This window comes from Balaenoptera musculus, chromosome 6, assembly GCF_009873245.2.
Source record: "Balaenoptera musculus isolate JJ_BM4_2016_0621 chromosome 6, mBalMus1.pri.v3, whole genome shotgun sequence".
NCBI lineage: Eukaryota > Metazoa > Chordata > Mammalia > Artiodactyla > Balaenopteridae > Balaenoptera > Balaenoptera musculus.
In genome coordinates, this window is record NC_045790.1 from 71,238,832 (window position 1) to 71,266,818 (window position 27,987).

At 36.6% G+C, this 27,987-nt stretch overlaps 1 protein-coding gene and 1 pseudogene across 1 annotated transcript in view; one reads left to right on the forward strand and one right to left on the reverse strand.

Moving 5' to 3' along the window:
- TRPM6 (transient receptor potential cation channel subfamily M member 6) overlaps window positions 1–27,987 on the reverse strand; it is a 207,705-nt gene that overhangs the window by 54,598 nt on the left and 125,120 nt on the right. Inside the window, exons 13-24 of the mRNA XM_036855993.1 lie at window positions 26,952–27,024; window positions 26,732–26,832; window positions 23,597–23,731; window positions 22,467–22,520; window positions 20,490–20,630; window positions 18,079–18,213; window positions 16,011–16,291; window positions 14,461–14,689; window positions 10,831–10,983; window positions 5,779–5,925; window positions 2,274–2,402; window positions 717–968 (exon numbers count right to left, since the gene is read on the reverse strand). Of these exons, the coding sequence (XP_036711888.1) occupies window positions 717–968; window positions 2,274–2,402; window positions 5,779–5,925; window positions 10,831–10,983; window positions 14,461–14,689; window positions 16,011–16,291; window positions 18,079–18,213; window positions 20,490–20,630; window positions 22,467–22,520; window positions 23,597–23,731; window positions 26,732–26,832; window positions 26,952–27,024 (1,830 nt within the window). The remainder of the gene's footprint in view (window positions 1–716; window positions 969–2,273; window positions 2,403–5,778; window positions 5,926–10,830; window positions 10,984–14,460; window positions 14,690–16,010; window positions 16,292–18,078; window positions 18,214–20,489; window positions 20,631–22,466; window positions 22,521–23,596; window positions 23,732–26,731; window positions 26,833–26,951; window positions 27,025–27,987) is intronic.
- LOC118897120 lies at window positions 7,215–8,542 on the forward strand (annotated as a pseudogene).

Below are 27,987 nucleotides of genomic sequence, written 5' to 3' on the forward strand. Positions count from 1 at the left end.
CTTCCTTTGTTTCAACACTACCTTTCCTTCTCAAGAACTTGCCCCTTCCCTGCCAGTGAGTATTCCAGAAGACAAAGCAAAGATGATCTTGAGGTACTGTCCTTCTTAGGTCCTGTGCAAAGCCAGTTGGACAGGGCTAATACAAGTGCACAGTGAGCTCAGATGGCAGACAGAGCCAGGTGGCCCAGATTTGAATCCTGGCTCCCCGACTTATGCCTTTGGGAAATTTACCTGAACTCCATTTCCTTGAACGTACAATGTGGATAATAATAGTACCCATGTCATAAAGTTGTTTTGAAGATTAAATGAGTTAATACATACAAAGTACTTAGAACAATGTGTGGCCCACAGTAATCACTATTTAAGAGTTGGCTGGGGGTGGAGAGATAAAAAGACAAATCACTATTTCAGCAGAAAATATTATTGGCGGTAGCCTCACATAAATCTGGCCCTCAGGAATTACTGTGCTCAGAGACAAATAGGATTCAACCCCCCATCATCTGGCCCTAACCAAAAGGGTAAGCTGAGTATTGTAATCAACTACCCAATATGCTATCCAAGGACATTTGTTAAATAAGAGTTTATGGTTATAAGGAAAGTGGGGATGAAGTGTGTGCTTCTTTAAATAATTTCAAAAGTTAAACCAATGTATGTGAACCATGAAACTACGTAGAACTGTTAAAAGAACACCTGATTATACAGCAGACTGTACTCACCATTTTTGCAATCATGGTCACATAGGGACCAGCATGTTGATTCACAGCAAAGAAGTCCAGGAGCCGTGAGAACCAGAATATGATGTCGATGCAGTATATTAGTCTTCCCACTGTGTAAAAAGGAGGGTCACCCCACCGAAGGCCAAAACCCACCAAAAACAGGCCAATAGCCACAGTTTCCATCAGATTCCAGTACTCGCTAATCCATACCTTCACCTTTTGAGTAAACTTCCCAGGTTCTGAAATATAGACCTAAAAGATGAAAGAAAGAGGGAAACTTAAAGAATGGGTTATAACCCAAGATCAATAGATCTTTAATACATCAACTGTTCTTTCAAGGAGTATTTGGAATCATGCCAAACCTTAGATCATAAGGGGATTTTGGAGACGTAAGTTATCCTTGGGGAATGAATTATTTAAACAATTCTATAAATGTAGTTTAATCTCACTGTTAGTACTGGCCAGCTATTTAAAAACGAACCAGAAATTTTTTTAAAAAAGAAAAGTTTTTCTAGCTTTCGTTAATCCTAAACTAACACAGGGAAACGCCAAGACATTTAAAACTCAATATTGCAATGGAATATAGCTGCAATTCCATTTCATGACGTATAGCCTAGTGCAAAGAAACCAAAGAATCCTGTCATCTGGACCCACTACTGCTATTTAGTGAGTAGTTAGCAAATTACTCAGAATGTGATATTAGAATTCACTATTATAAGAAATTACCCCTGCAACAGAATATCAGACAAACTGAAATGTAAAACAGTAAAAAGCCATTTTCCCTGAAGCATAATAAAAATGGTAGAATTCGGATAACGTTTTTCTGCTGAATTGTTTTCTACATAATATACAAGGTTGGTCATATTAGCTCTAGGACAAAATCATTGTATGTAAATGCACAGAGGTAGAGAGAGATACATATACAATGATATCTAAAACAGCCTAAGTCATACGGTATGTGATTGCAGTTATAATTGGATAGGAATATTCATTCCTTTTCTTTTGTTTTAAGTGACTCATTGCAAACTAAAAATGAAAAGTTTGCTTTGTTTTGTTTCTTGGACTACTTGCCCCAGAGGGATTTTTATCTTAAATGTTCAAAAATGTTTAGTAGGAACTTTCGAAAACTATAAATGAATTCTTTACACATTGCACAACTTTAGCCATTTATGTGGCACTCTGTGACATGAAAGCAATAATATGCAAGTAATGTTAGGCTATAAAAAAACATCAACTTTATAAAAAAAAAAACACTTTTGGGAAATCAAATAGTTGGAGGGTCTAAAATCAATTAGATACCATCACTCTAGAACTGATAAACGCACTAAGATGTCCTCTAAAATAACTGCTTTCAAAGAGCAGCAACCAACAGAAAGTATCTGGCAACAATAAAAGGTTGAGATCAGAAATTTCCCCCCTAATTACCTTTCCTGTAGCATACAAATCAGGATCGTTGCCTGACTCACCCTCATGCTTGACCTCTCCGTTTTCATCACCCAAGCGCAGAACACGTCTAGCAGAGGTATGTAGAAGACAAAGGTAGAAGGGATAACTCACCTCCCTGACTTTCTCAATGGCGTTGGTGAAGATGTAAATGATAACGAGCCACTCTTGCACGGTGGGCTGGGGTTGCATCTCCACCAACACGGTGTAAGTGAACAGCATGAGGAATGCCAAATACACCATCTGTGAGGGGGACATGGATTCCCTGCACATGAGTGAGAGTCATAATGGAGGATGCCAAGCACACACGGACCCAAATGAACAGAACCACACACATGAACTTCACCATGATAGCATGAAAATATAACTGGGACCACCCTCTGATTACTGATGACCTAATTATCAAAGAAGGCATCAGAATCCACAGTTTTCTATTCTAGGAATTTGTGGAAGGAAAGAAGATCACTGTTCTCAAATGCATGGAAGTGGGCATGGTCACATCTTGTTGACTCCTGACCACAGTTTTCAGAACCCTGCACATTCCGGCATGGACACAGTCAGGCCAACAGCAAGCCAAGAGAGAATCACACACCTTCCCCTCCATTTAAACAGAAAACGTGTGTCCCAAGAATGCCAAAGGAGCAGTGTTAGTAGGTACCTATTTTCAAATATAATAAATTGTGATATTTACTATTGCTGGGAGTTTTATTTTATGCTGATTAAAATATTCCGGTTACCACTTATGGACTGGGTTCACGTCTTCTAACACATGACTCACTGGGCCTACGCAGATTACAGAATTTAGCCAGGCAGCTGTTTCACGGTCTTGAGCTTTCCATAAGTGAGGGGTTCTCAAAACAGTCTATGCCACCTAGAGGCTGCTCTGCCCAGAGCATTCAACCTAGACCTGCAGGAAAATGCCTCACTAATGTCACTTGCCAGGCTGGTGGAGTGTGATCTCTGACCCAGGCCGATGCCATTGCGTACAGAGTATGATAACTTGCATAATGCAAGTCTACTAAAGGCATGACAGGAATGCAGAGGGTGAAGCTGGATTTGAGACTTGGAGAAAGAGGTATATCAGTTGAGTCTTGTAGGATGAACACCATTTCCAGATAAGCAGATAAAGGAGGAAACAGTTTTCCATTTGGAAGTGGCAGAACAGAAATAAAAAAGCTTAGAGGCTGGAGGTTAAAGAGCCAGAAAAGTATACATTAGTATAATAGAAGGAGAAAGAAGACAAGATACAAAAGGGAATTTTTACATAAACTGCACATCCATGAGATGCAGATATGTAAAAGATAGAAACGTACTTATAAACATTAAGCATAATCCTTCTAGTGAATTTTAAGCATTTGTGATAAACTGTTAAGTTAAAATGGTTTAAAACTGCTGCATACACTATGATCTCACTTGTGGAAAAATTTGAAAATATTTGGATAGAAAAAAGTTGAAAGCAGATGTTAAGAATTGCTATCTCTGGGTGCTAGAAATATAATAAAATTTGATTCTGTTTTTTTCTTAAAAAAAAAAAAAATTCTGGTTAGTGGAAACGTATTGTCCAATTGTGAGTCTTTGTAGTTAAAGACTGTTGACGTTTTTATCTACAGCACTTAAGCACTCAGCCTGACACATGATAGACATTCAAGAAATGTATGTTTAATTACTGTGCATATTAAACCTAGATTTCCAGTCTATTCAAAGAATTAAGATGCGGTAAACACGTACACACAGATACACAGTGATTAATAGCTTTGTGATCTTATCTAACATTCTTATCTTCTTACAATTCCCAGAAGTAGAATAACTACACACACATTTAAAACTGTGACACATATTACTAAGTTGCCTGCCAGAAAGGCTTTATCAGTTTCCACAATCACCAACAATGCATGAGACAGTGCAGTCTTTTCAATAGCTTCAGAGACAATGCACAGTGCTAGCTAATAAACACGTATTAAAAATCCCAGATCAACAGAGAGAAAAGTGCCTATGTGTGTGTTCCTTCTCACAAGAATCATATTATTTTAACCTGGATCCCTATTTCTCATATCTTTTTGAGCTCTACCCAAGTTTGATAAGTCTTCTTCTAAGCTTAGTTCTACATAGAGAATGGCTGAAATCACTTCTGACTCTACCATTTGATATTATATACAATAGGTGATATTTCAGGCAGGCATAATGGGTATTAGCATTGCCTATGAGTTAAGAAGCTTAGTAGAGAAGCATATAAAAAAGTTAAAGTAAATTCTATTAATTCTATACTTCTCTAGGTCTATGTTTCAAGGGTTAATATATTTGATGACCCCTTAGGAACATAATTTAAATAAATTTATACTATTAAGCAGTCATTTTTTACATTGTTTTCATGGTGGCCAGGCACTAAAACACTGTAGATATTGGTGGTATTGCTTCTGACTCTTCTTTTTTTTCTTTCCAATTCTTAAAAAGATATCCAAAAATGTTTACATTTCTTTTTCATCATAGCATTTATAACAAGACACTGCTTCAATAAAGCACACGTACCAGAACCTAGCAATGTAACAGCCATGACTAAAAATGCCTGTGCTCACTGCTAACACCATCCTTAGCTATTTTTGTAGTTGTTGTTGTTCCATTTGCTTAGCTTTACTACTGTCTCTAAGAGTTCATAAGCTAGAAATTTCTAAGGAAAGAAATAGCTGAATACTCTTTACCCAATGATGTGACTATGGTTAAATTCTCTCGAAGCTACTATCAGAGTCTCTAGGATTTTCTGTATTCACAAAATACAGAAAATACAGTATTTCCATATTCACAAAAATGGTGAAATCTCATCATCTGAATGAAGACTTTATTTTTGAAAACAGATAAAAGTTATTCAGAGCTACATACTTATTGAATAAGTATATGAAATAAGTGAGTGGTTGGGCAGGTAAATATTTTGAAATATAACACATTTAGACAAATATCCTTTTATAATCACTTCAAAATGTTTTAGAAATATACAATCTTGAGCAATTTAACTAACTATAGGTTAGCATTAGAAAAATAAATACTGTTAAATAAATGTGAAAAGCACTCAATACATTTAGTGTACAGTTGTTTTCTCTGTGTCTCTCCCATCCATGATAGATTTAGTATTTGTTTACACAACTTCTAAAATGTTTCTTGTCCTCTACATATTTAGAAGCATTTGCAACTGAAGACAAAAAACAAACACTTGAATTTTTTGGTCTATACTACACATTATTCCTACAAAGAAAAAATCAATTCAACTGCTGATTTTTTGCCCAAGATGGGAAAAGAATCCACCCCCATCACTTAATTCTACAACCATATTGTTCATTCTGTTGTTCCACACAGTTTCGGATTCTGAGTCCCAGCTGTGTTAACTGGAAGCACTCAAAAAACGAAGAATGCTTGTGCCTTCACTCCCAAAGTCGGAGAGATCTGCTCTCACCTTTTCTCACCTCCCTCCAATCTTCTTCCCTACCTCCTTTGTCATTCCTCCCTTTTTTTTTAACTGCACTTTTTACATTTTTATTACAAGTTGGTAAATCAGGCATATCACTATCAACATTATCATTAGCAATTAACCATCCTGAATACTATATATAATTTTTGAAATGAGACCAACCGTATAAAACCAAAACTTGACAATTGGAGCACTGTAGAACTCATAGACTTTCCTGGTCCATGGGAGGCTTTGGGGCACACTCTTTAAATCAAAGTGCTGATTTTCATCTGGTTTCTCATCAGGGCCACTTTCCAAATCATAGTCTTTCTGTAAAATGAGCAAACAATCATTTATTGTCAGAGGCGTAACTAAAATACTGACATTTACAAGTATCTAAAATATTATATATTTCATAAATACATAAATATAATAAAAATATTAGAAATTAACTGGGCACCCACCTGACAAATTACAATCTTAGTCTTGAACGGAAGGAAAACTACATTTATTGTATCAATCTTTGACAGGGTAAGGAGAACAGGGTATTTCTGAAAAGCAAGCTGAGTCTCCCATAAGAAAACCTAGTCAAACTGAGTAGTTCCAAGCATTTAAAAATGGTCCCTCTTCCTGTTCTTTTTAATCTCCTTTATCAGTAATTTTGGAACCTAAGGATATTAATAAAATCCTTGTGAAATCAATAACAGAGAATAGAATTATTTCCATAATACAGGAGGACAAAATGGACACATAATGGTGATACATCTTTCCCCAATTATAGGGAAGTCAGGCACAGTGTTAGTTTGAGGATTCTGGCTTTGATAGCTTCTCCACTCATTTATAACAGAGGTTTTACCTGAAACTCACGGACTCTCTGAGCTTCTGGAGTTCCTTGAACCTCCTGAAATTATATGCAAGTATTTGTGTTGTGCATGCATTTTTCTAGGGAAAGCATCTTCCATCAGTTTCTCAAAAGTTATGGGCCAGCCTAAAGGGGTTAACAGTTGTAGGTGGTGAGAAATGAGTATCTGTGTGACAAGGAAGTGGTTGCATAAATGTGACTACAGAGGTGTCTACATAGAAGAGCTGTTAGAAAGAGAGAAAAAAGAAAGGAAAAGAAAGGAAAAGAAAGGAGAAGAAAGGAAAAAAAAAAAAGCACTTGCAGCCTGGTTGCTTTCGAGAAGAGGGAACTTAGGGATGATGAAAGAAAAGAAAAAGAGATATCACCCTACTTCATAGATTTCTGTGCGGTTTTAATCTTTTAACAGGAAATGTGGGCTTCCCTGGTGGCACAGTGGTTAAGAATCCACCTGCAAATGCAGGGGACACGGGTTCGAGCCCTGGTCTGGGAAGATCCCACATGCCACGGAGTAACTAAGCCCGTGCGGCACAGCTACTGAGCCTGCACTCTGGAGCCCATGAGCCACAACTACTGAGTTGGTGCGCCAGAACTTCTGAAGCCTGTGCGCGTAGAGCCCGTGCTCCACAACAAGAGAAGCCACCGCAATGAGAAGCCCACGCACCGCAACAAAGAGTAGCCCTTGCTCACTGCAACTAGAGAAAGTCTGCGCACAGCAACAAGGACCCAATGCAGCCATAAATAAATAAATAAAGTTAAAAAAAAAGAAAAGAATTTTTTTTGGAATTCAAAACTCCTAAAGACAAGCATGCTAAAGGCACACCAAATGACTACAAGAAATTGAAGCCTTGTTGTGTTGGACTTTTGGAAAATGGTATGAGAGTCAATTGAACAATAGGCTGATAGTTTCAAAGCAACACGTTTTAACCTTGAAACTGAGTAGAAGAATAACTATCCTCGCCTGCGAGAACTTGACCGGAAAAAACTATTTGAAAAAACTAAAAATGAAATCCTCAATGAAGTTATCAGTCTGAGCCACGTTACATCAGAACACTGGGAGGAAATTGTTCAGCAATCTTTGTGGGAAAGAGTATCAACTCATGTGATTGAAAACATCCATCTTCCAGCTACACAGACCATGAATTCAGGGACTTTTAATACTACAGTGGATATCAAGCTTAAACAGTGAATTGATAAACAGCTTCTTAATAAAGCAATTGGTTGCTTGGGAGACCCTACAGGAAGAATTTTCCCACTTCATGACAGAACCAAAAGGAAAAGAGCATGATAACATATTTGATAAATTTAAAGAGGCTGTTAAGGAAGAAACTATTAAACACCAGAAGTGGAATAATTTTGTGGAGGACAGCTTGAGGGTTATTCAACACAATGCTTTAGAATACCAGTCCATGTCTGATAAACAGCAGTGAGATGCAGCTATTTATTTTATGGAAGAGGTTCTTCAGGGTCATCTCAAGGATACTGAAAATGCAACTGAAATATGGAAGGTCCAGATTGGGAAGAGAGGTGGTTACATTGGAAGAATCAGACCCAAGAACAGTGTGTTCACAATGAAACCAAGAATGAACTGGAGAAGATGCTGAAATGTAATGAGGAACACCCAGCTTATCTTGCAAGTGATGAGATAACTACAGTCCAAAAGAACCTTGAATCCCAAGGAGCAGAAGCAGATGGAGCTTGATTAAGGATACTTGGCACCACGTTTATAGAAGACATTTCTTAAAAACAGCTCTAAATCATTGCAACCTTTGTTGAAGAGGCTTTCATTCCTAACAATGGCATTTTGTAGATTCTGAGTAGGAATGCAATGATGTTGTCCTATTTTGTCAAGTACAATGCATGCTTGCTGTCACCACAAATACTTTAATGCAGCAACTTAGAAACCCTGAAGTCAGGCAATTAGAGAAAAATGTCAAAGAGGTATTAGAAGATTTTGCTGAAGATAGCGAGAAGAAAGTTAAATCACTTACTGCTAAACAAGTTCAAATGGCTGAGGACCTCAAGAAAGTTAGAGAAACTCAAGGAAAACTTGACGCATTTATTGAAGCCCTTAATCAAGAAAAATAAATTGTAATAAAATCCTACTCATATTATAATCAGCTCTGCATACATACAAGAAAACTCCAAAGTCTTTGTCCTCCATTTTTTTCTTCTGCTATTCCACCTTTCTGAACATAAAATAATCATAGAATAAAAATTTTAAATAAATAAAAAATAATTTTTAAAAAAGAATAATGGCTTTCATTCTCCTCTTACCAGTGCTTTCATCATATTTATTATCACACTATTACCATGACGACAAAGCACAAAGACACTCTAAAAGAGCATCTATGTCCCTCCTGTCTTTGGCTTTCCCCCAAAATACATAATGCCAATTGTGTTCCTCAACTAATCAAGTACATTATACTTAATCAGCATTATGAAAACTTGTATGTCCCACCAAATGCTGCCTCTACCCCTTATTCTCTGATTAACAAAATTTTAAACACAAAGCAGATAATCCAAACCTGTTGCTTTAGTTAAATTCAAAGATAAAAGAACATTGTTACTATGATTATAATCCATTCATAACAGACCAGATTTGAAACACTTTTTCAATAAATGCTTTAAATTGAATAATGGTGAGGTATCTTGGATAGTCATCTGATTATAGGCTCCATGGTAGCAGGGGCCGCATCTGCCTTAGTTAATGAAATGCCCCCAGAACTTGTCTGGCTCGTGGAAGGTAGCTATTAGATATTCGTTGAATTATTAATTGATGTGGCCATGTCCAAACCACCAGGTGAGCAATTGCTGTAAGAGAACCACTATATTACAGACAAAATTTAATTTTTCAGGGAACTGTGAGGGCTTACTATCTTTTTTGAATGTTAAGAGCACATTTAATTGCCATTCAAGGAAGGAGTTCTTTCCCTAAGAGTCTCCGCTTTAAGAAGAACTGCTTAGTGGAATGCTCCAGCTATCTGCAATGCCTTCAGTTTCAGTGAAAGCTTGTCTTTCTATGAAACCTCTAAGAGTCAAAAGTGAAGTTACATCCACTTCCAAAGCACTACTTGCAACCAAGTGCCAACATATTTACATATTTGTTTGTAGATAGATGATAAACAGTTTCCTTCATTGTTTACTTCAACAAGCTAATTAAACTTAATGTGAACACTGAAGTAGTATAAAGGCAAACATATATATGTGAATGTCTCACATATAAAGATTGTCTTCTATTTCTAATAGGGTTAGGCAAGCACTACATTTCTTCTCTTTCCTTAAAAAAAAAAAAAATTGAAATGGTCTAAACTTAGTAACCATATAATCTAACCAGTACAATCACAATTATGACAACTTGACTAACCCAGCTTTGCAAAGGAGAACTCACACACTCTATTGAGTTTAGAATGTACCTGCCGTCTTGGACTCTGAGAACCCCAAATGGAACTATCAGGCTTAGAAAAGTAAGAAGGGAAGGGAAGGGAAGGGAGGGAGGGAGGGAGGGAGGGAAGGAAGAGGAGAGGAACACACATATACCGAAACAGGCATGATAGCAAAAATATTTAACAACTGATCCGGTTAACTGTTCTGGCATTAACCAATCAGAATAAAGGCTCAACCAATCACAGCAGATGCCAGCCATACAAACTAATTATAATTATTTTTCATTTAACATTTATCAATTACGTTTTTAATATTATGACAAATACCTCATAAGTACAAAAGCACATCAGACAAGATGCTAGCTAAAGATGCCTCACTGAAGTATTAAGTACCAGAAAAGATGTTTACTACATCTCACAGTAAATGACAACTTTATCAGCAGTGATCCAAGTTGAAACATAAAATTCAAAAAATGTATGCAGAGACAGCATACTGGAGACTCTCCAGTGAAGATGGGTTGCAATAGAAGCAGCTCAAGTTGCCCATGAAAGAGTATACATCTGGGAACTCAAGTAAAACTATTCAAACTCATTGGATATAACAAATGAAAAAACTATGGCGTGAAACAGTGAAGATCAATGCACATTTTAAACCAGCATCTTTTTAAATAAAGATTTTTAAGGATATGAGGCATCCCTTATTGCAGCTTTAGAAAAATAGTAAGTCTATTTATTCCACTAGTCACAAAGGAAAATGAAAAGTTAAGCAGCTTTCAAGACATAATGAAGTCTTTGATTTTGGCAGAAATAGGATATTTTGCTTAATAATATACGGGGGTTAATTAGAACTATCATACACGCTATACCTGACCTTACTATAATATGATTAAGATTGTTAAATAATTTGTTAAATAAATAAGCTTTGTGTCTGTGTATGTTTGAGTGCAGTCAATGCCATGAAAACCTAGTTCATTATGATATTGCACTAACCAGACAAACACTTTCTTTGGGAGCGCTGGCATTCTGGTCACCATTATACCACGTAAACTGGGAGTCCTGGGACTGGGGAACATGTGACATCTCTGCTTTGCTTTTAAATTCCAATGTCAAAATGGTGGGTGGGAAAAGAATACTGATGATGATCTTTAAAAGAAAAGAAAACAAAGTAAGTAGTGGGGGTTATACAAGGCACAAGTATGATCCAAATAAAGTTAAGATTTGGGTGTATATAAAATGTCAGATCCATCCCCAATTCAGTGGATATCCTGATTGTATACATACTTTCCGACTCGAGAATTCCAATTCTAGAAGTGTCTCCCTCAGAAATACTCATGAATCCAAGCATGTGTAGATAGGGATGTTCTTTGCATGGCTATTTGTAATAGCAAAAAATTAGTGTCAACCTGAATGTCCATCTATAGAGGGAGAGCTGATGTGGGACAACCTAACAGTGGAATACAGTCAGCCCTTCATATCCATGGGTTTCGCATCCACAGACGCAACCAAGTGTGGATTAAAAAAAAAAAAAAAAATTCCAGACAGTTCCAAAAAGCAAACTTGAATTTCCCATACATTGGCACCTATTTACATAGCATTTATATTGTATTAGATAGTATAAGTAATCTAGACGCAAAAGTTATATGTAAATACTACACCATTTTATATAAGGGATTTGAGCATCCACGGATTTTGGTATCCTGAGGGGTCCTGGAACCAATCTCTTGTGGATATTGAGAGACAACTGTACTATGTAATCATTGAAAAGACAAAAGCAGTTCTGAATATAATGAAAGTTATATTGTTAAGTCCAAAAAGAGCAAGTTATAAAATAATATGCACAGTATAATCCCATTTTATTTAAAAAATTAAAAATTAAAAAATACGATGCATATACATACATGCATTTGAAAGTTTAAAATACATATACCACACTGTTATATGTTATAATACCCAGAGGCACGGCAGTGAGAAGTATTCTTTTTCAATGAGCATATTGCTTGAATAATTCTTTAAAGCCACTAAGTAGTTACTATCATATAAAACACATGAAAATTTATTCATATTATAAAATCAAGAATATAAAAACATAGCAAGTCACCTTCTGTTAGATGCATCTCCCATCATACATATATTTTCTCTGCCAGTAAAACCCAACAAAGATAGAAATCTAGACATCCATGACTTTTTCATTCTATTGCTAACATTCATGAATTTATTTATAGTCTATTCGAAAGAATTTTTATGTTCAACCTGTATTGGCCTTTCAGGGTAAAGAGTTTAGAAGATTTACTAAATATTGTAACAATCATCTTGGTGAACATTATCTCTTTTGAGCTAAAATTAGGCCTAGAATTCTGGGATTCAGTGAATAAAGGTAAGATTAACCCAGACTATATACCACTCATGATTAAAGAAACTAAAGTCATGTCCTTGTCGACTTCATTTTTTTTTATGCTGAAATGACCTTTTGTTGTTTTGTTTTAAAGCTTGATTTCCTGTGAAGGTTCTCTGGACTTTTCCCAGTCTGATAGGATTGGTTTGTTTGTGTGTTTGTTTTCTTTTCGCATGTAGAACCCAAAATACATGCAATCTTCCAGGTCTGGAAACACCATAGTTAGCAGGCACAATGATAATATTACACTAATTAATTCCTAACCCACTTCCTGAAAAGGCTCCACATTCTTTTCCCCTTGACCATTGCAGAACAATTGGCTTGTGAAACAGTATTCAATGAAATCAATATTCCATTTCCAAGGAATAGGTCAGAGTCTACCCTCCAGAAGCACTTAAATGAGTTTTCCCTTCCACATAAAACTCTACAAGGTCTTCCTCCAGTCTTCATCCACATGGAATTAGTCTGACCAGGACATTTTACATTTGCAAAAGTGTTCCCAAAACTCACAAGCCAAGCACTGAGGAATTAGGATCCAGGCATGGAGAGCAATTTGGTCTACCGCAACTCAAAGATTTTAAGTAGCTAATCAGTCTTCTTTGTCAACTCACTATGTTTTGGGGCAAAAACATTTAGTCTTGCTTCAATTAAGTCTCTTTGTTGATATAAAAATAAAGTATATGAGGAGCAGAAAGTTATTAAGTTCTCAGTAACAAGGATTTCTATTCAACTAAAGTACGTACAGGACAGAGCCATGGAGAAAATTATTCCTCAAAATCCCAGCTACCTATACCCCCATCTCACTCTCTGAACATTAAAAAGATTTATTGCCAGCACTTGTGTAGCTAGAGGTGGACCCATTTACATCTCTGCTTCATCATTTCCAAGGCTGAAATCGAAACAGATCAAAGGAGAACTTCTTCTAGAAACAACTGTTGTTTCTCCAATATTTTGTTAAAGAGGAATCTATGTGAAATAATTTCTGGTTGACATTTCTCTTGTTTCCACAATCTCATTAGTGGAATTAAAATGTACAAGCTCTTTTATATATTTTATGTCATATCTTTTATTTGTTTGTGTTTTCTATAGTTTGCCCACCAAAAAAAAGTTTTTAAAAACAGTCATTCTATTTGGGACACATCATACTTTTAAGAGCTCTAGGAAGAATAAAATTAAAATATAAATTATAACCTTGTGTAGCTCTTAATGATCATGCTTCATCTCCTTTTTTTCTGTTTCATAAGCTATGTACTTCTTAAGCATGACCATAACCTAGAGCTTTTTAGGCTTAGGTTTGATGTCAAAAATTAAATGCCTTTAATAATTAACTAAATTACTCTTGATAATTCAAGAAGAAAGATGAGGCTAAACCATAATGGAATAGAAAAATTTGGAGATAGTTAGTGGTGTGAACAAATGTGTTTGAGGGCAGCTTTATAAAATCGCCATTTATTTCCTGAAACATCACATTAGATGAACACAACAACAGAAATTGCTAATTTTATTTAGTTTATCATGAGTTAGTATTTTTAAGCTGAGAAAATTTTCACTAGAAAGTCTCATTTACTTCTGTTATAATTATCAGAGACAATGGTGTTTACTAATAACGAAATCCTGTTTATGTTTGTAGATGCTTTTAACTTCTTCTAACCACCTTCTCATGAGTATGCCTTTGTGATGGACGGAGCTGGCACAATTATGCCCATTTTTAAAAAGAAACTGTGGTAGGGCTTCCCTGGTGGCACAGTGGTTGAGAGTCTGCCTACTAATGCAGGGGACATGGGTTCGAGCCCTGGTCTGGGAGGATCCCACGTGCCGCGGAGCAGCTGGGCCCATGAGTCACAGCTACTGAGCCTGTGCGTCTGGGGCCTGTGCTCCGCAACAGGAGGGGCCGCGATGGTGAGAGGCCCGCGCACCGCGATGAGGAGTGGCCCCCACTAGCCACAACTAGAGAAAGCCCTCGCACAGAAACGAAGACCCAACACAGCCAAAATAAATAAATAAATAATAATTAAAAAAAGAAAAAAAAAAGAAACTGTGGTAGTGGGAGATAAAGTAGTTGTCAGAGGTTCCACTGTGAAGATCTCAGCTCATCTGTGAGAATCAAAGACATTAACTGGTTTTCCTGAAGGTAATCTTCTGGAGCAAGGGAAAAATGAACTCAAGAGTATAGACCTCAAGAGTATAGACTAAACTAACGTTAAACTCTATAAAGCAAGTAAATATACCTTTAACCAAGAGTTTTTCCTCATTTTCAGACGCCCCATCCACATATCTGTCAGTAGCATTTGGGTACAAGTATGTGAAACAAAGGGCCTCAACCCTCCAGAAACAGCCAGTTTTAAACAGGTAGAATTGCTCCAGTTCTTGAGTTCATAGGTCAACAGTTTCATGGCCATTCTTTCATTCTGTTTGAATGCCTTCTCCAACACATCCAGGGCAAGCTGGCCAAACTGTCTGCAATGACACAGTGGTGAGTGGCAAAAATAAATGCAGGTGAAAGCCCCAGAAACATTAAAAAAGATTAGGTATGAGACTCAGAAAAGACCAAGACAAAAGAGGGAACAGTAAAATGCAGAAGCTGTTTTAAAGGGATTGCTGCTCAGGAAATGGATTGTTCTCCCTTTCTTAAAAGAACAGAACTAGAGGGTTTCCACCAGGAGTGCCTGAGCTATCCATGGGGAGAAGCGAATCCACACCACAAAACAAGCTGTGTATGGCTTGGTGTGGGGCTCCCTGATAGTACCTAATAAAGAATTTTTTGACAGAAAAGATTGTTCATAAACCGAACTAGCATTTAAGGAAAAACTGTGGAAACTCCCCCCGCCACTCCTTTTTTTTTTTTTAAAGATTTTAGGGACTTCCCTGGTGGCGCATTGGTTAAGAATCCGCCTGCCAATGCAGGCTGAAACAGGTTTGAGCCCTGGATCGGGAAGATCGCACATGCCGCAGAGCAACTAAGCCCGTGCGTCACAACTACTGAGCCCGCATGCCAACTACTGAAGCCTGCGCGCCTAGAGCCCATGCACCACGACGAAGAGTAGCCCCTGCTCACCGCAACTAGAGAAAGCCCACGCGCAGCAACAAAGACCCAACACAGCCAATAAATAAATAAATAAATAAATTTAAAGATTTTACAAAATACACAGATGACTTAAGTAAGGCACTAGACCTGGAGACACCCCCAGGTGATCTTCTTGGAGGTTGTTTTCTCTAAAAAGTAGACACTGTCATTCTCTGGAATTTTTTAAATCAAAATGATAAATTAGTTTCTATTAACTCCAGCTTGCTTTCTTTCCCTACTACTATGATGCTTTACTACATCAAAAAACCAAAACATTTCTAACTCTTCTATCTTCTACCATCACTCTCTGGTAATTTAATACCTAATATATTTATTTGTTTTCCTGCCTGAGCTGTACTTAAAGAACAAATTTTAATATAACTTAGTATCAAAGAGTTTGAGAGTTAGGAAGGACTTCCAAAATCATTCATTGAACATTTTATAGTTAAGAAACTGAAGTCCCGAAATCTGGTCAAGTGATTTGACAATTAGTAAAGAGCTGGACTAGAACTGGAACCCGAGTCTCCTGACTTGAAGGCCACCTCTCTGCCTTTTAGTCCTTAAAATACCTCAAGACCCTTATCTATGGGAGAGTCCATGAAACACACGGCTATAAGTCCACTCATCTTACAAGTTCTAGGCTGAGGGAGATAAACGTGTCTAACCATTCTAAGAACTGTCGATGTGAATGTTAGGTAAAGGGAGAACTCCTACTTTGAGTAATTTTTCAGCTCTTCTGAGGCATCATCCACCATGTTGCTCTCCTTGGCTTCCCGGGCCATTGCTCGGTAGAGTATACAAGCAATGACTGCCTTGACTGTGGCCTCCTCTCCGTGCTGCCAGAAGAACATGGCCATCTTCTGCCTTTTCATTAGCACAGCCCAAACCAGCAGGTCATTATAAGGATAAATAAAGCCAGTAGAGTCAGGGTCATCTGATATATTTTGTTCTTCTTTTGACTTCTTCCTTGATTTATGAAGGGCTATAGACTTTTCCTGTTAGAATATAAAATAGGAATGGGTGTCCAAATACTCAAATGCATGATGTTCTACCTGACAAAACACATCGGGTATCTTAAAAATATTTTTAAATCACCGAAAAGAGATGGAAATAATAATAGAAATTTATAAATCAGAAACCAAAATTTTGGCCTTTTTTAATCCATTTCTTGTTGCATCTAATAATTCCAGGGTCCCTAGGCTGAGATACCTTAAGTTCACTTAACACAACTTAAAACACTATACCTTTGGAATAGAGCCACTAACTATACAACAATTTTCAATTTCTCAAGGAAATGGGCTAAAATAACATATTAGATAAATGATAACTATTAAAAAAAACCTCTAACCTCACCTTACAAATAGATTCATTATCTTCCTCTTAGAAAAATGGCACTAGTGTTGCCAACATTCATACAGATAGATTGGTTTTAATTTTGCTTTCCTTTATTCTGACTATATTCCCCTAGTGATGGTAGTAGGTAATAATGAAATACTATTCTCTACCTGGTAAACCCACCTTTTACAGCTCATCTCAAAAACCATTCTCTAACCCCCATAGTCTTCTATATCACTTTGTATGTATCTCTCTCTCAATGCTCATCATACTGCACTGTGGTTATTACTTTGGGAGGGAGGGTAGGACCATTTCTCACTCATAATTATATCTTCTCCAACACACCTGCATCTCAAATTAAACCAAGTGTCCAAAATAATGCCTGGCAAATAACAAGATTCAATAATTATTCTTTTTTTTTAACATCTTTATTGGAGTATAATTGCTTTACAATGGTGTGTTAGTTTCTGCTTTATAACAAAGTGAATCAGCTATACATATACATATATCCCCATATCTCCTCCGTCTTGCGTCTCCCTCCCACCCTCCCTATCCCAGCCCTCTAGGTGTTCACAAAGCACCGAGCTGATCTCTGTGTGCTATGCGGTTGCTTCCCACTAGCTATCTATTTTACATTTGGTAGTATATATGAGTCCATGCCACTCTCTCACTTCGTCCCAGCTTATTCTTTCTAATTAAAGGAGATCATAGCAAAAATAGTAATAAGCTTCCTCTATTTCTATAAATGAAGGGAATTTATGTTCATTGATTATGACCAATGGTAATTTTATGAAACATCTTTTCATTCTAAGAACTATAAAAAGCAAACCTCTTTCAGCCAACATAGGAACCATTTATATGGAAACTCTTAAACAAAAGCATTCACCCCCAGAGGAAAGTGGGATTGAGGTAGTAAAGGGAGGGGGGCATAATACTGCTCACACACACACATGCACACACACAGTCATAAATACATTATCATTGTCATACTGTAACATTAGGCCAAAATTATTTTTTAGAAAGCTTCAAAAGGGAAAAAAGAAGATGCAAGAGGACAGTGTCAGAGAAAAGAAAGGAGAAGGTAACAGTCACCTCCAATTAGCCTTGGGGAAAGGAGGAGGAGGGTGCAATGTTGGGCTAATGATTCTATTTTTTAGTACCATCCCATGGACTGCCTTCCTGAGTCAACATCTGGACATGGTAGAGGTAGGAACAAGGAAGGCAGCCTGAGGTGCCAGCCCCGGCAAATCATTTAGTTGCTTGTCCTGGGCGTTTGCTCATCATTGTTAGAGAACACCTGTATTATGCTTTTGACTTGCACCATCTGTTTATAGTACTTGTAAATGATCCCTCTATTTGTATTCCCCATTCTCAAACTTTAAAGGAAGAAAAGATCTCTGTCTTTAAGGACAATTTTCTTTTCAAATCTAAAATAAGTAACTGGTACCTTGACTTTGTAAGGTTGGGCAGTTCTAATGAACTGGTAATGCAGTGTGCTTTCTGCAGATTCATTTCTATTTCCTGAGCGGCATCTTCGGTGAAGAGGGGGCTGGGGAAAGCTTTGAGTAAAAGTGGTCACTTGCTGGAATATGTTATTTTATTTTTAAAATAAAACAAAAAGGGAAAAAGATGATTATAGTGGTAACAATTAACATTTTATTTCTAGACAACAATAAAACCAAATATAATATTGTGTCCTATCCAATGGTTCTGTCTCTGATCCAAGATTAGTAATTAATTACTCCTCCAACAAGAGCCTCTCATGATCCCCTTCTTACTAAGCACACTCTTATTTCCTAACATCTTAGAGAACATGTTCTTTTGCTCCCTATCATATATCTGCATTCCTTTTCTATGTGGAAATTCCATTAGAATCAATCGATGTTCTATACCTGAAACAAGTTCAGAATAGGCAATAAAGATTCACAGTTCTGATAAGAAAAAGTTCCCATTCACAAACAGCTCCAAGGTTAAGCTTCAGTTAGAAAGTTATGGAATTTCTCCAGGTGTTATATCGCTACTGGAATTCCAGTGGCTAGGCCCAATAACAACATAATTAATTGCTTGTCAGCATGAAGCTTTCATCAATGAAAAACAAAAACAAACGAGAGCATTCTTAAAGGGACTGACATAAAATTCCCAACACAAACCGTATCGGGAACTTTGAACTTTATTTTACTTATTTATTAATATTTATTTATTTATTTTATTTGTACTGTATTTTCTTTCTTTCTTTCTTTCTTTCTTTATTTTTAGTTTGTGTTTTACAGATATAAATTAGATGTAGAAGTAATGGGGTCCAACTTTTTAAAGATGCTACTCAACTTATTATCATTATTATTACTGTGATATAGAATTAATAGTATCACTAGTAATAATCATAATGACTATTAATATTAAGTTACTCTATACCCTCTATGTACCAGGAATATGGGTTTTCCTGGGTATTCTAGGTATTATTTTATTTAATCCTTTTGATAAATTTATGAAAGGGGTATTATATTATTATTCCCATTTTAAAGATAAGGAAACTGACACACAGAGAGGTTAAGTTTCTCACTCAAGATTACACAGCTACTAATGAGCAAAAACTAAGATTCAGTCCCAGATCTCTCCGATTCCAAACCATGTATTCGTTAACTGCTACGATCTAATTTACTAGGAAACACAATAAACTCTGTACTCCTTCACTAGAAAATAACTAGAGAAATGGGCAATTTCCTACCCATTTCCAGAAAGGGCATTAGAGGAACCTGCCTAGCATGTTCCCCACTGGGCTGCACCAAGGTCACAGTCAGTCCTATACCTGCCACTGGTAACCTCATAGCAAGGCGTATTTTGTTTACATGAAGGCATTGATACCTCAAGTGTATCCCTATGTCTGTGAAATGCCAATAAAGAACATTTTCTCTTTGAGAATTGGGTTTCTTTCTGTTTTGTTTTCTCATCCCTTAAAGCCAAGTTGGGTTTTCACTTCACCTCATTCTTTAAAAATAAAGGTCAAAAGTAGCTTGATATTCTACACTCTTCATGTGATCTTATCCCAAAGTATCTTTCCAGTGTCATCCCTCACAACCTTCTGGCGCTTGTCCAGTGACAAAGGTCTCCTTGTCACTGCAAAACCATACCCTGGTGTCCACAGCACTGTGCCTCTAACTGTTCCTGCTCTTCTCTCAGCCAAAAATGCCCCAAACTACCTTTTCTAACACTTTCATTATCCCCTAATAAGAACTAGGCTCTTCAGTTTACTGATCGGTACTGGCAATTTTAAGAAACAAGCAACGTTTTCTCTGCTAATCAACTAACCAGCAACTCTAATTTTACGTTCCTAGACTTTCAAAAATATGATGGAAAATAAAATATGTATAATACGTATTTTTACGTGGTACATTCTGCATGCATCTTCCAGTATAACCCCTAGAGACTTGTTCCAAGTTTGTCATCTCCAGGTTATGTACTATTATGAGTTATAGATATAATCCTATTAAGCTTTTCACTTCTGTATTTTCAAAAGAAAAAGAAAGATAAGGAAAGAACCGGTCATCTCTCCCTCTAACCCTTCTCACCACATACTTCTGTGTCAATACGGCACACATTATATCCTGTTTTGTATTGTGGCTAGTTATTCATAAATCTGTTTCCTCTAAAAGTTTCTAAACTCCTGATCTTTATGTCCATCCCAGGCCAGCATGCCAGCACTTAGCACAGTAATTTACATGCAGCAGATAGTCAATAAGTGTCGATAAATAGCATGTCCGTTTTGGAAGCTCTTCTCACCTAAACTTCCCGAGCCATTTTTCTAAAAGTATAACTCCTAGGAATCCTTAATTTTACTAGGGTATTTTTCAATTATGCTACCTTATGTTTTCTGTAGAGGTTGCTGTAGAGGGCTCTGAAATTTTTTCTGGTATAGCTGCTGCGATATGCTCTACCAATAAGGTATTCTATCACCAGTCCAACGTCAATCAGCGTTATTCTGTAGCCTGAGAGAAGGGCATGCTGAAACAAAAACATGTAACACGTAACTGTCAGTTCTTTTTTTCTATCTCTTTTGCCATGTCACTAGAACATAACCAAATCAACTGCAAAGAGGAAGACTCACACTCTTCAGCCCTAGAACAATGCTTAAGACTCACAAATGAAGGAAGAGCCCCTGAGTTATCACTAATAACTAAACCAAGAACAAAAACAACTGATCACTTAATATGGCCAGCTACTGATACAACCTGGTTGTTCAAATGGGAAAAAATACTTAGCCTTAAGATGTTTTTAGTTTCATAGACATGGAATGTCTGCTTTTAAGAGCTCATTTCCTCTCTTTTTCTCTCTCATGCATATACACACTTTAGAATAAAATACATTTAAAGAGAGTACAAAAGATTGTTTTTAGCTGGAAATGACAGAACCACTACAACAAAAGTATAATCACTGGAGGATATGCTGGAGGGTCCAAAAGTAACACTAAGTTAAATCTTAAGCTTCTCTATTGAAATGGCTGTAACACTTGGCACCATGTTGACCAAATCATACACAAAACAAGAATAGGAAAGGAAGTAGAACAAATAGAAATAAGAAACATGAAGCGGCAGAGCAAAATGAGATTTCAAAACACGAGGCTGTGCCAAGACCAACGTCATGGCTGGTAGGGGCCTGAGTAGCAGGTTTCCAAGCACATGGGCCTTAGGCCAAATGAAAACTGCTCTGACCCCTTAAAGGCCACCACAGTGCCTCTTCATAAGTGTTACCTCCGCACTGCCATTCATAGCACACTTTTAAAGGCACAGAGTGCTGAACAAGATCTTTGAAATGAACAGATTGTGAACAATGTTCCCAAAGCTTTGAACAACAAATAAGGTTACAGATATAAATAAATGTAAATAATTTAATTTTTCTCTTTCACATTCATAATTCACTTTTTCCAAGGAACACAAATCATGCTCTCATTTTGCTGCTAGTTAAACACATATCTAACTATTTCACTCCTTTTTCTTCAGTTCACCATGATAGAATCAGAGTTTAAGGAGATAATCTAAGGAACATCATTTTGTTGACCCAACATGAATCAATGCAAAGTAAATTTACATCGGCATGGACACTTCTGCTTACTGCTAATCTGCCAACCAAATGTCTTCCTCCAGTACTTTTACTCCCACCAAGTCAACATAATCAGAAAGCCCACACTCTCTCCATCAAGATATTAGACTTCAGAATTAAGGCAAAAAAAAGTCTGTTAAAGATGGAAAGTTCTGGTAACTAATGGGAGATCAGAGATGATTTTAAGTCTGCCTTAACTCAAAGTTCAATGAGAATACCATGAGCAAAATATTAGCAAAGGCATAGACCAGTGGGATCCATCCTGGTTCCCTAGAACAATGCTTAGACTCACCAAGAAAGTGAGAGTCCCAGAGTTATCACTAATAGACAAAACAAGAACAAAAACAATGGAATCACATACCAGTCCTTCAATAAAGATAACAGAACCAGGAAGTTTCTCTATTTTCAGCAGGTATTATTATCATCATTGGCAATATTGTTGTATCATGTTAAGCTGAAATTCTGCTTGGAAGTTTCTATGTCTCCAATTCATGTTTTATAAGAGAAAATAATTATTAGCTAATGCCACTTACTTGGTGGGTCAAATCTTTTAAAACACAAATATCAAGAAAAAATATGAGTGTGGTTTGGTGATGAAATTGTTCAGAGTCACAGGTAAAGAAGGTAGGTAATTCGCTAGAAAATCCAAGTCTACATTTTACAAAGCAAAATCTGGTAACACTTCACCACAAAGCTAAGACAATACCAGAAGAAATTTGTACACCTTCATCATTAGGTTACCTGTTTTACATCTCGGACAAGATGATGCAAGAGCATATTGGTTGGTCCTTGTTTCTGTAATAAAGAACAAAAGGAAGAATTTTAATTACCTTTTAATTACCATGTGCTAGGGAGAAATAAAAAACCTTTATTTCAGAATTCATAAATAATCCAGAATACTGAAAACTTTCTTCAACATCTTTAGTAATGAAGCTTAAGCCAAATTAATTCTAAGGAAGGTATTTCCCAAGAGAAGATGTGATTAGATTGAAATATTTTTCAGTGCAAGATGTATATATCTAGGAAATAAGGCCTTAATTAACTTTGTGTGGCAAGAGGCAGAAATAAATTTTAACTAATCTGTAACTATCCTTTATTATATATAAATCACACAATTACAAATTTCATCACACAATTATATTCTATCAACAAATATTTATTGAACACTTACTACATTCATTCAAGCTACTGAGGGATTCAATGAAGAATAAAAGTACTTTCTTCATAGAATTTTTACAATCTAATAGAAGAGAGTGGGACTTACACTAAAAATAACCAACAATATGAAGATAGGTATGTTCAAAAGAGTGGCAAATAATCTGTATTATAGGGGCACTATAATATGTGAATTGGAATAATCAAGAAGATAGAACTTGAACAGGGCTCTAAAGAAAGGGTAATATTCAAAGGCAAGGAAGGACATCTCAAGAAGGGTGCTTGGCTTAAGCAAGTGGTGTCTTTACAAGGAGTAAGCCAGTCTCGTTTCAATAAAAGGTTTACATAGGAAAGTTGCAGGAACAAAATTTTAAGTGTCCTTAGGTTGAAATGCTTCTAATTACTCAATAAAAGCAATTTGTTCTTATTCACATCTTTGGCTTTAATTATGGTCTTACTATCCTATTTTCTTAAATTAGTTTATGCTTCTATTCTGTATAATTAATTAAAATGGGAAACACAGAAATGACTATAGGATACAATGGATTTGGTAAGAAAGTCTCTTCTTTGGTTGAAAAGTCTGTCCCTCTATAAGCTATCTTTGTACATGAACGCTGAAGGAGACTTGAACATTCAAGATATAGTTTAAGCTGAGTGTTAAGCTAATTACTAAATAAATCTTAAGGAGGTGACTAATGAAATGTTCCAGTACTCACTGTATTATAGAGCTCTTCCAGTCGGGAGATGGTAAGAAAGCGATGGAGGTTCATACCATATTCTATTAAGAGCTTCACGAAATCCACTCGATCCATCACCAAAGCATCTAACATTGCTTGTTCTAGCGAGCCAGGCTTCAGAGGACAGAAATAAATAAGAGATATACAGAAATCAAGAAAGTAGAAATAACTAAAGAATTACATGTATTTGAACTCAAAACTATACAGACAAAATAATCATAAAATACAATCTTACTAAGAAATGTTCAGGACCTAAGTGAAGAAATAACAAAAGGTAAACTGAAGGCATAAAAGACCTCTTGAATAAATGTGTTCTTGGATGAGAAGATTGACTGTGGTAAAGATCTCAATGCTTCCCAAATTAATGTTTGAATTTAATGCAATTCTAATAAAAATCCAAGGTTTCTTTCCCTTCCTTCTTTTCCTTCTGCTTCTTTTTCTTTTTCTTTTTCTTTTTTGGTAACTTGGCATGTTCCCATTTAAACTATACCCGACTTCTGGGTATAATGGCAAATTAAACACACTCATCTACTTTTACTCCTACCTAAAACCCCACTAAAATTATAGTAAAGGGTTTTTTGTCTTTTTGTGTTTTTTTTTAAAGAAATGAATCCACAAGAACAAGGAGGTCAAGAGTGAAACATTTTAGAAGTTGAAAAGCAGATGGTCAAATGGTAATTGACTTAGCAGTCCCCAAAAAGCCAAAAAATGGAAGTCTGGAAAAAAAGTCAAGAACCAAACAAAATCTATGCCACAGAATTCTGGCAGCATAAATTGCTAACATTGGGACCTTCCCACTCATCTTTCCCTATTGGTTTCCATAACAGTAGGAACAAGGCTTTACCTTCTAAGCAGGAGATTGGAGGATTTCTTTCTGATATTGTGATGAACACAAGAGAAAATATATGAATATGCTAACACTTCAGGTTCCCCAACAAATGGGGGCAGCCAGATCACCCTACTGTGAAGCCCAAATCTACAGGCTCAGAATTTCTAATGAGCTTTCTTTCCTCCACACTTAAACAAAGAGTCCAGGGCAAACAGACCAGAAAACGTCAACTAGGAGGAATCAGACAAAACAGGAAGAAGAAAACTTCAAAAGAACTATCATTAATAGCTTCAAAAAAACAAAAGAAGATATTATATTCAGGATGGTAAGACCTAGGGTCTGTCATACAGAGTGAAGTAAGTCAGAAAGAGAAAAACAAATACCGTATGCTAACGCATATATATGGAATCTAAAAAAAAAACGATGGTACTGATGAACCTAGTTGCAGAGCAGGAATAAAGAGGTAGACATAGAAAATGGACTTGAGGACACAGGGTGGGAGGGCAAAGCTGGGGCGAAGTGAGAGTAGCATCGACATATATACACTAACGAATGTAAAATAGTTGGCTGGTGGGAAGCAGCAGCATAGCACAGGGAGATAGGCACGGTGCTTTGTGACCACCTAGAGGGATGGGATAGGGAGGGTGGGAGGGAGGCTCAAGAGGGAGGGGATATGGGGGCATGTATATGCATATGGCTGGTTCGCTTTGTTGTGCAACAGAAACTAACACAGTATTGAGAAGCAATTATACTCCAATAAAGATCTATCAAAAAAAAAAAAGGTACATGTACACCTTCCCTATGACCCAGCAGTTCACTTGTAGAGAAATAAAAACATATGTCCACAAAAAGAAAATAAATAAATAAACAAATAAAAATTTTTAAAAAAAGACAACATATTTGCTCTCAGGAATTAATAATATGCTATCAGAAACAAAAAGATACATACAAGGTGTGAAAAATTAAACTTGAGGAAATCTACCAAAGAAAAGATATAGAAGATTAAAGGAAAAGATAAGATTAGAGGAGCAGTCCATAGGTCTAACATTTAAATGATAAAATTCCTGAATGAGAGCAGAGAAAACAGGGGAGGAAACTCCCCAGAAAGGAAACACATGATTGCCAAGTTGAAAGCAAGCGCCCAGTGTAATGGATATAAAAACTCATAACGACGCACATCATTGTGAAATCTAAGAACACTGGAACAAGAGAAGATTTTCTTAAACTCCCAGAGAAGAAAGAAACGGTCATAAACAAAGGATCAGAAAACAGAACGATTTTTACTTCTCAACAGTACTGCTGGGTGCCGGAAGCTAAGCATTCAAAATTTTCTAGGAAAATTAGTTCCATCTTGAATTAAAATATATCCAAACATATAAGGCCTCAAAATTTTTATCTCCCATACTCCCTTTCTCAGGAAGTTACTGCAAGATACACATCATCAAATAAAGGAGTAAACCAAGAAAGAGGAAAACAGGGGATACAGGAAACAGGGGTTCTAACAAAGGAGGGAATCTCCAAGATGATGAAGCATGACAGCTCAGCACCAGGAATAGCAGGCAACCAGTCCAGATTGCAGCAGGGAGGGCACAGACAGAAATGTTAAGAGCTCTCTAAAATTAATCAGAAAACAGCAATATGACTTATTATTTAGAAATACGGAGATTTATAAATGTCAGAACAGTCCAAATGTCAAAAGTGCTTGGCTCTACTGATTAGCAGGGCAGGGAACTACTGTCTTTTTGGTAGCTTTTTAGTACCACTTGATGTTTTAAACAATGTGCACAAATTAGTTCAACCCCAAACTAACAGACCTATGGTCTGGTCACAAGTGTAATTTTTTTAAAATGAAATGTTAATGGTGATTAGCATTAGCACTATGAGTAATCTTTCTTCTTCCTGCTTTTCTCTGTTTTCACTCATTCCTATTGTGAGCATGCATTACACTTTAATGCAAAAAAATAAGATAAACTTTAAGTTTTGAATAACAGTATAAAAATCTGCCCATTCAAAAAGTAAATAAAAAATCCTTCCATTTGTCTTTCCCCCAACTTCCTTTGTCAGCTTCAATTAGGCTGCAGAGCCAGAGGAAAAAATGTTTTCAGGGAGGCAAAGGAGATGAGAGAAATGTCTTAGCGATGGTGTGTACCCAGCATCAGAGGTGCTACCTTACCCCCACACCCGTCCCCAAAGCAACCTATCTCTCCTCCAATTCTCTCTTTTGTCCCTCCCTAACAAACCAACACACGACATAGGTCTTCCAAATAACTTCATCTTCATTATACCTTCCAATGTTGTCCATAAATTAGGATATGTTTCTTGGCAATGTCCATCCTGTCCCAAGCCATTGCCAGATTTAATTGTTCTGATGCTGATAAATTTGTGCCTAGGGTAAAAGAAAGGAATCACATATTCTGTTTATGATATCAACATAAAAAGCACAAAGTGCCACAGAATGTGAAAAGAGGGAAGGAGGAACAATTGTAACCTTATTTAGACACTCACCCTTTAGCAGAGCTGTTAGGATTGCTAAATCAAGGTCCTGTGACTCCTCAGAATCAGCATCAAAAATGGTAATCTGTAACAGTTGAAAAACAGAAAGCCATACATTTTGGGGACTAGCAAAGAAATGCTTTCAAAAGTACCCACAAAATTTGCTCTTGAGCTAATGAATTACGCGGAACATTCATCATTAATGTCAAAAATCACACAGAGTTAAAAAAAAATCTTTTTCTTTTTTTTTTTTTACTAATAAGAGAGAAAACTTTTAAGTAGGGTAAAGGCGAATTGTACACATTCAGGGGATAAAAAAAAAACTGAAAAATTCCAAGTATCTTAGAGGAAACATGCATGAAAGAACATTATTACATTAATTTACTATTCACATGCTATAATGGAAAGAAACTCAGTGTCAATTCCTCATGTAAAGAAAACCATTCCTCATTTTGAAAGAATACAAAATGAGATCCTTCTGTTCACCTAGCTTTAGAAACTAAGACTTTTGCTTTTTAATGAGAAATGAATCCTCAAGGATTTGTCATAAAATAAGTGAGGCAATTACAATGCACCCAGTGAGCAAGTACAATGGACAGTGAAGAAAGTCTTCACAACGTCAAAGCCTCCAGTGCATCCTGGCACGTGACTGATTTTTTTAACACAAATAAGGACATTATTTATGATTATAAAAGGTCTTCTCCTGTTAATGAATGTATCTCAATCTTTACAGATGAAAATATATAGTAAAGGGACCTGTTCAACAAAAAAGAGCCAAGATTGGCAAGTTCTAGCCCCAGATATGCCACTAACTTGTCAGTCCTGGGTAAATATCTTAAAACCATTGCATCTCAGGTTCCTCACCCACAAGATGAGAGGAACCCACTAAATAATCTCTAAGGTCTCATAAAGGTAGAATTCTTCTACAATTCAAGCTAACAGCCCCTCTACCTAACAGCCCCCCACCATGTGCATGAATAAAATCAACCCTCAACTGTGCAGGAGTCGAGAACCTTTCCATAACATGCAAACCCTTAGCTGCCTTCTC